At 40.8% G+C, this 13394-nt stretch overlaps 1 protein-coding gene across 1 annotated transcript in view; it reads right to left on the bottom strand.

The window, feature by feature from the left end:
* LOC132117917 (CD9 antigen-like) overlaps positions 1 to 13394 on the bottom strand; it is a 49680-nt gene that overhangs the window by 5687 nt on the left and 30599 nt on the right. The window contains exons 3-6 of the mRNA XM_059527280.1: positions 950 to 1047; positions 714 to 788; positions 540 to 623; positions 17 to 79 (exon numbers count right to left, since the gene is read on the bottom strand). Of these exons, the coding sequence (XP_059383263.1) occupies positions 17 to 79; positions 540 to 623; positions 714 to 788; positions 950 to 1047 (320 nt within the window). The remainder of the gene's footprint in view (positions 1 to 16; positions 80 to 539; positions 624 to 713; positions 789 to 949; positions 1048 to 13394) is intronic.

The raw sequence follows: 13394 nt of genomic DNA on the forward strand, positions 1-13394 counted from the left end.
TGCTTCAGTCTCTTACCTGGTTTGATTCGACGTCTTGACACAAACTGGTTCGTGTTGAAGGTGAGCCACAGCAGTTCAGCTGCAGATTTGAAGTGTTACAAATTTAAATCTTTCATAATAAGGGTAGACAAATACATAAACATAATTTATTTTATATTTATATCAGTGTCGTTATTGATAACTAAAACTATTAAAAGTCATTTCTGGTAATTAATATAAAGATTAAAAAAGAAAGACTGAAACCGAAACAAAAAATTAAATATTTCCTTGGCAATAAACTGAATTGTGTCTTAGTAAATTTACCAAAACTAAAGATGAAATAAAAATAAAAATAAGATATAATAAAAAAAAAAAACAGAAACGTAAATAAAATGTCAAAATCACATTAAATCACAAACTAATTTAATTCAAAGTATCATTAACATTCAAAATGGAATAGGGTAATTATTAAATTAGTTGATGTTTTCCACTTTACATTTAGTCTTCCTGTTTAAATCAACAGTGAGACACAAAATATGAAGTGAAAAATGTAAACTCACAATTAAATGGTAGGACTGGATGGTTTCATTACTGCCGTTGATTCTTGCTGATTCTTCATAGAACTGCTTTATTTCCTTAATGATCTAAAAAAAAACGTGTGTTGTAAAAGACCGATTTGATTTCCAATGAACTCTGAATCAACATGACTGGGATCTTTTGCAGTTTAGTAGTACCTCATCTTTGTTGAGGAACCCAAACACTCCTGCAGCCACTTCTGCCCCAAAGATGACCAGAAGACAGGCGAAAAACTGCCATGCAAGAGAAACACAGCACCTGGGTCACGTCTACTATAGATTTCAAACAGCAGGTTTCTTGTTTTTTTTTCTATTCTAAAATCAGAAAGTTTTAAATAACAACATGCTCAAGTTTTCTGTCAGTGAACGATATTGTTTGAGAACATCACACTCACCAATCCCAGAAGGCACTGAGACTCCCTCACGGCACCACAGCAGCCGAAGAAGCCCACCAGCATCACCAGAGCCCCGGCCACGATGAGGATATAGACCCCTGCGCAGGACACCACAACACACAGACGTTGGTCGCAAAAACAATATTTATTTAAAAATACTTTCAATAATTAATAAACTCAAAACGGGGTGAGGAATGCGTCAAATTCAAAATTCCAGTTCTGTGGAAACTGTTTCTTTTAGTGGAAAGATGATTACAGCAATTGACTGCATTTTGAATGAAAAGCACTTGAAAGCTTGTGGTCACAGCACCTTGAAGGATGCAATTTTCAACCAAATGAAAATTTAAAAAAAAAAAAAAAAAGCTTGAAAGTTAATTTATTTTATTTAGAAGTATTGTTATTTTACAATTGTATTTGAATTTTACTTTACAGTTATAAAATAACAATATTAATTGTTATTAATATTAATATACTTTAATGCACATCACAGTTATATTAGAATATTAATATATTAGTTAGAGATAATAACACCAATAATAAATAAAAAAATAAATAATAATATTTTTTTGGCTTTTCTAAAAAAAAAAAAAAACGGTGTAAAAAGAGGATTCCACTTTTAAGTCCAGATACAAGTCAACATAATGCCAAGATACAAGTTGTTTTTTATTTTTGGTCACAAGCTCCTAATTTTGCTCTCAGTACCGGATTTATGCAAATCATTTTAAAATGTACAAAATGTTCTTTCTTAGAGGGTCTGAGGTCACAAAATCCAGTGGGAAACACTAATAAAATAGTACTGATAGTTGTATACATTATAAACTTAAGATAAAAATTGTACGTAACAATAAATAAATAAATAAATATCTCAAGCTCACATACTTGCTGGCATTGTTCATGTACTTTTTGACTAATTGGGTATCTGAATAAAAAAGTTACTTATTTTTTTCTGCCTTTCTTTCATAGATAACAGAAATAATTATATTATAGCATCAGAAATAGCCTACTACTGTTACTAAAGAGCTTACGCATATTGGAGGTCTAACCAATACAGAAAGTATGAATGAAATTCTGTTCCACCTGCTCATAAATACTGCACTAAACTAAACACATAGCATAAAATCAGTATAACAATATAGATATAACGCAGACAATTACACACTGCTGCTGCACCGCATGTTGACTTTTAAACAGAAATATAAATGTTCAACAACCGATATTTCAGCACAGTGAATGTTTTTGCGCTGAATATTGTCTCCCTCGCCTCTCTGTGTTCAGTCTGTTTAGTGCATGCGCCCGCGCCTTAGCGCTCTTTCAGTAAAGATTTCAACTTAAAGGGTTAGTTCACCCAGATAGCAAATTTATGTAATTAATAACTTACCCTGATGTTGTTTCAAACCCGTAAAACCTCCGTTTATCTTTGGAACACAGTTTAAGATATTTTAGATTTAGTCCGAGAGCTCTCAGTCCCTCCATTGAAGCTGTGTGTACGGTCTACTGTCCATGTCCAGAAAGCTAAGAAAAACATCATCAAAGTAGTCCATGTGACATCAGAGGGTCGGTTAGAATTTTTTGGAGCATCGAAAATACATTTTGGTCCAAAAATAGCAAAAACTACGACTTTATTCAGCATTGTCTTCTCTTCTGTGTCTGTTGTGAGAGAGTTCAAAACAAAGCAGCTGGATATCCGGTTCGTGAACGAATCATTCAGTTCACCAAATCGAACTGAATCGTTTTAAACAGTTCGCATCTCTAATACGCATTAATCCACAAATGACTTAAGCTGTTAACTTTTTTAATGTGGCTGACACTCCCTCTGAGTTCAAACAAACCAATATCCCGGAGTAATTCATTTACTCAAACAGTACACTGACTGAACTGCTGCGAAGAGAGAACTGAAGATGAACACCGAGCCGAGCCAAATAGCGAACAATAGACTGACTCGTTCACGAGTGAAGAACCGGTTGCATCGGTTTTCGTATCACCAGTAGTTCTTTCTTTTGTGCTCGACGTATAATGGTGTCATTTGCGATGATTGCCCTTGATTCAAGCCTTCGGTTTACCCGCGCTCATAACACTAGCACAGAATCAGTTCAGAATCAATCACCAAAAGAATCAGTTCAGTTCAGACGCCCTGTGTGTCGGTCTGCTTCACGCTGAATCACACATGCGCAGTATCATCAGCTCCTCGGTTCACGAATCGGACGCGTCTGACAGAAACGGTTCTTGACTCGTGAACGAGTCAATGTTTTGTTCCCTATTTGGCTCGGCTTGGTGTTCATCTTCAGTTCTCTCTTCGCAGCAGTTTAGTCAGTGTACTGTTTGAGTGCATGCATTACTCCGGGATACTGGTTTGTTTGAACTCAGAGGGAGTGTCAACCACATTAAAAAAGGTAACAGCTTAAGTCATTTGTCGATTAATGCGTATTAGAGATGCGAACTGTTTAAAACGATTCAGTTCGATTTGGTGAACTGAATGATCCGTTCGCGAACTGGATATCCAGCTGCTTTGATTTGAACTCTCTCTCACAACAGACATGGAAGAGAAAACAATGCTGAATAAAGTCGTCGTTTTTGCTATTTTTGGACCAAAATATATTTTCGATGCTTCAAAAAATTCTAACTGACCCTCTGATGTCACATGGACTACTTTGATGATGTTTTTCTTATCTTTCTGGACATGGACAGTATACCGTACAGCTTCAATGGAGGGACTGAGAGCTCTCGGACTAAATCTAAAATATCTTAAACTGTGTTCCAAAGATAAACGGAGGTTTTACGGGTTTGGAACAACATGAGGGTAAGTTATTAATTACATAAATTTGCTATCTAGGTGAACTAACCCTTTAACACAGACTGTCAGGACAGGCCTTTATGAACAAAAAAAAAGGCATGCGTGAATTTGTGACATTTACAGATAAGGATATGACCGTTAACACACGTATCTGTAAAAGTGCCTGACAGGAAAGCCATTACTCTAATATATCAGCTTGAAGCTTAAAATAAAGATTTATCATGTTGTTCGATTTTTTTTTTCAGGAGCTCATTCTGTTTCCTCCACTATTTTTAGATGTTTTTTATTCCACAGAAATGTGTTATTCAGTTCTGTAATTTGATGCGAGTGGCTGCAGTTGGACGTGCACTGTGAGCAGACCTGACTAATTGATAATAATCGATTTTATCGATTAGTTGTTGTAGCTCTAGTCTGGGGTTTCATGACCCTTTAGCATCCAACAGTCTTTATTTCACCAATCAAAAAACATAAAGGCAGGAACTCACATGTAGGATGAGGGTTGACCTAAAATACCAGACAAAGAACTCTTAAGAACACAACTAAATCAGGGGACACTAGGAACACACAGGGAGTCTGACATTAGTCCCTTTTTGGCACTACATTGCTGTGGTTTCAGTAGGATATAATGTAACCGAGTCACCAGCAGAGGTGTCACGGAGACGAACCCCGTGATTCCCTCTGTTGGCCAGCGGAGGGCACCCTCACCTGAATACTGACATACACGCATCCATTCATTCACTTACCCCCAATTTCCACCAGATGCGTAACGGCTCCGCTGCGTGACAGCTCCGTGTTCCGTCGTCCGTCAATACCCACCAGGTCCGTATTTGTTGCGTAACGGCTGCGGTCATGACTGACAGTTGATGTCACGATGCCCCATGTAATCTCGCGAATTCTGGTGTGATCGCGCGATATGTAGTTTCTATAAACAGAACTACCAAACCAGGAACAGTTTTCCATCCGAAGGAGAATAGGATAGAACTCTTTTCTTTTCTCTTTTCATTTCTTCATCCATCGTGTCAACGGGGTTAAAACTTCAACAAGCCTGTCTCCGCCCATTATGACGTTTTCAAGGTGTAGTGTAGGGAAATATGAGCGCGGTGTATTTTATTTTGAAAATTAAACGGATCTTTTATTTTGTTTCTGGCTGTTCTGTTTTGTCACTCGACTTCCTGTCCTGCGTACTCTGCCCTGTATTGCTGCGGAGCGCTCCGGCATCCGGCAAAAATAGAAGCTCTGCGTATCTGGTCCGGAGGGCTGCGGATCGCCGGAGTCGGAACGCAGCTGTAACGCATTCAGTGGAAATACACTCATTGACTTTAATGGAAACCTATTGACTCCGCCGCCGTGACGGAGCCGTAACGCAGCCGTTACGCATCTGGTGGAAATTGGGGGTTACACTGATGACACTACACTTCCCATAAGCCCCGTCCTTGGACTCTGATCACCTGCACAGGTGATCGTCATCAAAGACTGTGTATATAAGCTGGACTTCCACCATAGTTCAGACGCGAAGTCTTGATTTGCTGTGTCTGTCATTTCTGAGTTTTACTACCCGTGTTTGATTTCCTGTCACTGATCTTGTCTATTATCTCTTACGTACTTTTGCTGCCTGCCTACCGCCCTTTGCTTGTTATTGGATTTTGATTCTCTGTTCTGCCCACGCTGTTGATATTGCCGGTTCCGACCATTGCCTGTACGACTACGAGCCTTTATAATAAAGCCTGCATTATGGAACCCATGTCGAGTTCTGGTTCATTACAGAAGACTTCGCCACAACGAGATCCAGCGGCTTTTGAAGGTCTTCATAACGCCATGGCGGCCCAAGCCAGTCAAATAGCGGCCAATCAGTTCCAGCTGAATCGTCTAACCATGATCATGGAGGAGCTTGTCAAGGCCGTTCAGAATCTCCATACAGCTCCTACGGTCCCACCAACGCCGGAGGCATCTGCCATTGCCTACGCGGCCGGAACGCCATCTCAGGCCAATCCCCATCTTGCTTTCCCGGATAAATACAACGGTGACGCCAGCAAGTGTAAGGGATTTCTATTGCAATGCTATCTGTTTGTGGAACAACAACCCTCACTGTACACTACGGATACTGGGAAGATCGCCTTTGTTTGTTCTCTATTGACTGAGAAAGCACTAGAATGGATTATGGCCATGTGGGGACACGATGGATTCACATTTACTTCCTTTCAGGATTTCCTGCAGCAATTCCGGGCAGTATTCGATCATCCTAAGGAGGGAAAGGGAGCTGGAGATCGCTTATTGGAGTTGTCACAAGGCAGGATGACGGCGGCAGATTATGCTCTACGATTTCGCACTCTGGCTGCACAAACTAACTGGGTGAGCGACACATTAAAGTTACTCTTCCGCAAAGAAATGAATTATGAACTACAAACGGAACTAGCATGTAGAGACGAGGGCAGAGATCTCAACAGCTTCATTGAACTGACCATATCCATTGATAATCTGCAACGTGCCCGGCGATCCAATTCCCGTCACACTGCGCACCCAGCATTCTTGCCTTCTCAGGAATCTACTGAACCCATGCAGGTCAACACTTACCACCTATCTACGGAGGAGAGAGATCGACACATTTCCAATAGGTTATGCATGAATTGTGGACTACCCGGCCATCAACGCCATAACTGTTCCACTCGTACATCTACCTTCTCTCAGCGCTTGGTGAGTACTCCCCTCACTTCTATGTGTGATACCCAGAGTGTAAGCATTGCTGTTGAGTTTTGGATTAACCACAGACAAGTTATCACCTCTGCCTTACTCGATTCCGGGGCTGCTGGAAATTTTATCTCTGAAGAATTCGCAAAGAGGTATAACGTTCAACTTATCCCATTCTCTACCTCTCTCTCAGTGGAGACAATAGATGGTCGACCGCCTTCTCCACCACCACTGGACACTATGAGTATCTTGTGATGCTGTTCGGACTAGCCAATAGTCCATCTGTGTTTCAATCATTTATTAACGAGGTTTTCAGAGACATGCTGAATATATCTGTGATCGTGTACATTGATGATATCCTGATCTACTCTAACACCATTCCTGAACACATACAACATGTTCGAGCAGTTCTCCAACGTATCATCCAATACCAGTTATACGCCAAGGCTGAGAAGTGCGAGTTGCACACAACTTCCACCACTTTCCTAGGATACATAATCAGTCCCGGAGGGGTAGCCATGGACGAAAAGAAAGTTAACGCCATGCTCAACTGGCCTGAACCCACAACCCTTAAGGAATTGCAATGATTTCTGGGATTCGCAAACTTCTACAGGAGATTCATTAGGAACTTCAGTACTGTTGTCGCTCCGCTTACCTCAATAGTCAAGAAGGGGACTCATCGACTACAACGGTCAGAATCCACTCACAAGGCATTCCAAACCCTGAAACAACGGTTTAGCAACGTGCCCATCCTCTGTTACCCTGACCCCACATTACCTTTCATAGTCGAGGTAGACGCATCCAACACAGGCATTGGTGCTATCCTGTCACAACGCCCAGATCCTGCCGCTAAACTCCATCCCTGTGCCTTCTATTCCAGGAAACTCAACTCGGCAGAACGCATCCATTCAGTCACTTACCCCCAATTTCCACCAGATGCGTAACGGCTCCACTGCGTGACAGCTCCGTGTTCCGTCGTCCGTCAATACCCACCAGGTCCGTATTTGTTGCGTAACGGCTGCGGTCATGACTGACAGCTGACGTCACGATGCCCCATGTAATCTCGCGAATTCTGATGTGATCGCGCGATATGTAGTTTCTATAAACAGAACTACCAAACCAGGAACAGTTTTCCATCCGAAGGAGAATAGGATAGAACTCTTTTCTTTTCTCTTTTCATTTCTTCATCCATCGTGTCAACGGGGTTAAAACTTCAACAAGCCTGTCTCCGCCCATTATGACGTTTTCAAGGTGTAGTGTAGGGAAATATGAGCGCGGTGTATTTTATTTTGAAAATTAAACGGATCTTTTATTTTGTTTCTGGCTGTTCTGTTTTGTCACTCGACTTCCTGTCCTGCGTACTCTACCCTGTAGTGCTGCGGAGCGCTCCGGCATCCGGCAAAAATAGAAGCTCTGCGTATCTGGTCCGGAGGGCTGCGGATCGCCGGAGTCGGAACGCAGCTGTAACGCATTCAGTGGAAATACACTCATTGACTTTAATGGAAACCTATTGACTCCGCCGCCGTGACGGAGCCGTGACGGAGCCGTAACGCAGCCGTTACGCATCTGGTGGAAATTGGGGGTTACACTGATGACACTACACTTCCCATAAGCCCCGTCCTTGGACTCTGATCACCTGCACAGGTGATCGTCATCAAAGACTGTGTATATAAGCTGGACTTCCACCATAGTTCAGACGCGAAGTCTTGATTTGCTGTGTCTGTCATTTCTGAGTTTTACTACCCATGTTTGATTTCCTGTCACTGATCTTGTCTGTTATCTCTTACGTACTTTTGCTGCCTGCCTACCGCCCTTTGCTTGTTATTGGATTTTGATTCTCTGTTCTGCCCACGCTGTTGATATTGCCGGTTCCTACCATTGCCTGTACGACTACGAGCCTTTATAATAAAGCCTGCATTATGGATCCCGTGTCGAGTTCTGGTTCATTACAAGAGGGAAGCGTTGTGTGAGTCTCTTTGGAAGATGACAGTATGTGTTTGAGCGAAGACATCACCTGTAGGTTTCCGAAAGTTCAAAGCCTTTATAATAAAGGCTTTTATAATAAAGCCTGCATTATGGATCCCATGTCGAGTTCTGGTTCATTACAAGAGGGAAGCGTTGTGTGAGTCTCTTTGGAAGATGACAGTATGTGTTTGAGCGAAGACATCACCTGTAGGTTTCCGAAAGTTCAAAGCGGGCGGAGCGTGCATCTTGGGAGCACGTCACCGCGCGACACTCCAGGATAATCAAAAATATTTTTTTAACCAAGCTGAGTCTATGGGATTGACTCTCTTTTGCAGCGAGCCTCAAGTGGCCAGTCGATGAATTACAGTTTAAGTCACTTCCGTATAGGCTTCACGAGAGAGAGCAAGAGGTTGCCGCTTGGTTTGAGCACAGCGTGACCGCCCACACCCCTTCAAGATGATGTCATTGGTTTTCACTACAGCCACTTCCATCAACTTATTGTCCTAATTAGAGCAAAATAGAAAGAGAGTGTGGGGTGCATGAATTTCCATCTGCCTCTGCAACAGAGCAGAGCCACGACAAAGTCTAATGCCTGACAAGTTCAGTCAACATCAGGGCATGGAGAGTCAGCGTCCTAATACTTACTGATCTAGGATCAGCTTCCTCAGACTCCAGCCTCAGAATGTAATCTAGAGACAGGAGCTCTTTAGTTCAGCATGGGGAGTTCATCCTGAGCTGGTATAATTATGCCACAGGAGACTTGGGACAGGTGGGAAGTCTGGAAATGAGATTGAAGCTCTCCTGAGAGAGAGAGAGACTGTAGGGAATATTGTGACTCTTTATCTTGCTATATCATTAAATAGGATAACAAGGCAGATGATGAGTACTTATTATGCTGCTTGCAATGTCACCCTTTAGAATATCATATTCATGATTCAGGCCAGGGTATTAAGAATTATGAAAAGGTGTGATTTTTTTGACCTCATGCTCATCAAGGATACATTACATTTACATTTAGCAGACGCTTTTATCCAAAGTGACTTACAAATGAGGACAGTGGAAGCAATCAAAAACAACAAAAAGAGCAATAATATATAAGTGCTATAACAAGTCTCAGTTAGCTTAACACAGTATACATAGCAAGGGCTTTTAAATAATATAATAAATAAAAAGAAAGCAGATAGAATAGAAAAAGAATAGAGCAAGCTAGTGTAAGAGGTCTTACACACACACACACACACACGCACACACACATAATTGCATAATAAATGAAAAGAAAATAGCATACAAAAAGATTAGAAAGGTAGTTAATTTTTTTTTAAAGAATAGAATTAGAATAGTGAGTGTTAAAGTTAGAGGGTCACATAAAGATGGAAGAGATGGGTTTTAAGCTGATTCTTGAAGATGGCTAAGGACTCAGCTGCTCGGATTGAGTTGGGGAGGTCATTCCACCAGGAGGGAACATTTAATTTAAAAGTCCGTAAAAGTGACTTTGTGCTTCTTTGGGATGGCACAATCAAGCGACGTTCACTTGCAAAACGCAAGCTTCTAGAGGGCACATAAGTCTGAAGTAATACATTTAGGTAAATGGGTGCAGAGCCAGTGGTAGTTTTGTAGGCAAACATCAATGCCTTGAATTTTATGCAAGCAGCTATTGGTAGCCAGTGCAGATTGATAAACAGAGGTGTGACGTGTATTCTTTTTGGCTCATTAAAAATTTATCTTGCTGCCGTGTTCTGGATTAATTGTAAAGGTTTGATAGAACTGGCTGGAAGACCTGCCAAGAGGGCATTGCAATAGTCCAGCCTGGACAGAACAAGAGCTTGAACAAGGAGTTGTGCAGTATTTTCCCAAAGAAAGGGTCTGATCTTCTTGACGTTGAATAAAGTAAATCTGCAGGATTGGAGAGTTTTAGCAATGTGGTCTGAGAAAATCACCTGATCATCAATCAAAACTCCAAGGCTTCTGGTTGTTTTGAAGGAGTTATGGTTGATGTGCCTAACTTGATGGTGAAACTGATGAAAGGATGGGTTTGCTGGAACCACAAGCAGTTCTGTCTTGGCAAGGTTTAGTTAAAGGTGATGGTCCTTCATCCAGTAAGAAATGTCTGTTAGACAAGCTGAGATGCGAGTAGCTACTGTAGGATCATCAGGATGGAATGAGAGGTAGAGTTGAGTGTCATCAGCATAGCAGTGGTATGAAAAGCCACGTTTCTGAATGAAAGAACCTAATGATGCCATGTAGACAGAGAACAGAAGTGGTCCTAGAACTGAGCCCTGAGGCACCCCAGTAGCTAGATGTTGTGACTTGGACACCTCACCTCTCCAAGATACTTTGAAGGACCTATCTGATAGGTAAGACTCAAACCACTGACGTGTGGATCCTGAGATGCCCTTTGCCAGTAGGGTTGATAGGAGGATCTGGTGGTTAACCATGTCAAAAGCAGCGGACTGATCAAGCAGGATTAGTACTGAAGATTTGGATTCCGCTCTTGCCAGTCAACAACTGAGAGCAAGGCAGTCTCAGTTGAATATCCACTTCTGAAGCCAGATTGGTTGCTGTCAAGGAGGTTGTTCTGTGTGAGAAATGCAGAGACTTGGTTGAACACAGCTCATTCAAGTGTTTTTGCAATGAAAGTAAGAAGGGAAACTGGTCTGCAGTTCTCTAAAAGAGATGGGTTGAGGGTGGGTTTCTTAAGTAGTGGAGTTATATGAGCCTGTCTAAATGATGAGGGAAAAACACCAGTGTGGAGGGATGTGTTGATGATGTGAGTGAGTGCAGGTACAACTGCAGAAAAAATGGCTTGTAAGAGATGAGATGGAATAGGATCAAGCGGGCAAGTACAACCCCCGTCAAAAAGTATGGAATCACCCCTCTCAGAAGATGTTCATTCAAATGTTTAATTGTGTAGAGCAAAAACCAAGCACATATATGCCACAAAACAATTTTTCACTCAACAAAACAATATTCTGGCTGTATAAAACACTTAAACAAACAACAAAGAAAGATAACTATAGTAAATTACAACTGTTTTTACAGATCAAACAGAGGAAAAAAATATGGAATCACCAAATAAAAACACTACTAGTACTTTGTTGCACCACCTCTGGCTTTTATAACAGCTTGAATTCTCTGAGGCATGGATTTAACTAATGACAAACAGTATACTTCATCAATCTGTCTCCAGCTTTGTCTTATTGCAGTTGCCAAATCAGCTTTGCAGGTTGGAGCCTTGTTGTGGACCATTTTCTTTAATTTCCACCACAGATTTTCAATTGGATTGAGGTCCGGACTATTTGCAGGCCATGCCATTGACATTATATGTCTTTCCTGTAGAAATGTTTTCACACATTTTGCCCTATGACACGATGCATTATCATCCTGAAAAATGATGCTACCATCACCAAACATCCTTTCAATTGATGGAATAAGAAAAGTGTCCAAAATATCAACATAAACTTAAACTTGCATTTATAGAAGATGTAATGACTGTCATCTCTCCCATACCTTTACCGGACATACAACCCCATATCATTAATGATTTTAGAAATTTGCATGTTTTCTTCAGGCAGTTGTCTTTATAAATTTCATTGGAATGGCACCAAACAAAAGTTCCAGCATCATCACCCTGCCCAATGCAGATTCGTGATTCATCACTGAATATAACTCTCATTCAGTCATCCACAGTCCAAGATTGTCTTTCTTTAGCCCACTGAAACCTTGTTTTTTTCTGTTTAGATGTTAATGATGGTTTTCGTTTGGCTTTTCTGTATGTAAATCCCATTTCTTTTAGGCGATTTCTTACAGTCCGGTCACAGACATGAACTCCACTTTCTGCCCATTTGTTCCTCATTTGTTTTGTTGTGCATTTTCTGTTTTCAATGCATATTGCTTTAAGCTTTCTGTCTTGGCGCTTTGATGTCTTTCTTGGTCTACCATTACGCTTCCCTTTTACAACCTTTCCATTTGATTTGTACTTGGTCCAGAGTTTAGACACAGCTGACTGGGAACAACCAACATCTTTTGCAACATTCCGTGAAGATTTACCTTCTTTGAGAAGTTTGATAATCCTCTCCTTTGTTTCAACTGACATCTCTCGTGTTGGAGCCATGAGTTATGTCAATCATCTTGGTTCAACACATCACTAATGTGTGCAAGCACTCGTTTTTAACTGCAGACTAATTAGCAGTTGTAATCAGATACAGGTGTTTGTTTTAGAAATGCAAAGTGCATGGTGATTCCATATAATTTTCCTCAGATTTGTGATTCCATATTTTTTTCCTCTGTTTGATCTGTAAAAACAGTTGTAATTGACTATAGTTATCTTTCTTTGTTGTTTTTTTAAGTGTTTTATACAGCCAGAATATTGTTTTGTTGAGTGAAAATTGTTTTGTGGCATATATGTGCTTGGTTTTTGCTCTCAGCATGAGCAATGGTGATACTTGTCTCAGCAAACACCAATAAATATAGAAGCAAACAGACACACACACACACACATTTTAATTTCCCAGAAAATTGCTATTTGTTAATAACTGGAATCTTTTCTGGGAGCGTCCTAGGCTGTTTCGCGCTGATGGATTACACCCCAGCAGAATCGGAGCGGAGCTGCTCTCTGACAACATCTCCAGGACACTTCACTCCATGTGACTAGTAAGACAATTCTCTAATAACTATTATGATGAGTTTTGTTCCACCCGCTTAAATGAAAAAAGTACTTGCGCTGTAAAAACTATTAAGACTGTGTCTGTTCCCCGAATAGTGAGGTCAAAATATAATGTAGGATCTAGAAAAAATCTTATCGTAATTAAACCAGAAAAATGTAAAGTAAATGAACAAAAACAATTTTTAAAGTTTGGGCTCATAAATATTAGATCACTCACACCCAAAGCAGTTATTGTAAATGAAATGATACTCTGCTTGACTGAAACCTGGCTAAAACCAAATTATTATTTTGGTCTAAATGAGTTTACTCCACCAAACTACTGTTATAAGCATGAGCCCCGT

This window comes from Carassius carassius, chromosome 37, assembly GCF_963082965.1.
Source record: "Carassius carassius chromosome 37, fCarCar2.1, whole genome shotgun sequence".
NCBI classification, from domain to species: Eukaryota; Metazoa; Chordata; class Actinopteri; order Cypriniformes; family Cyprinidae; genus Carassius; species Carassius carassius.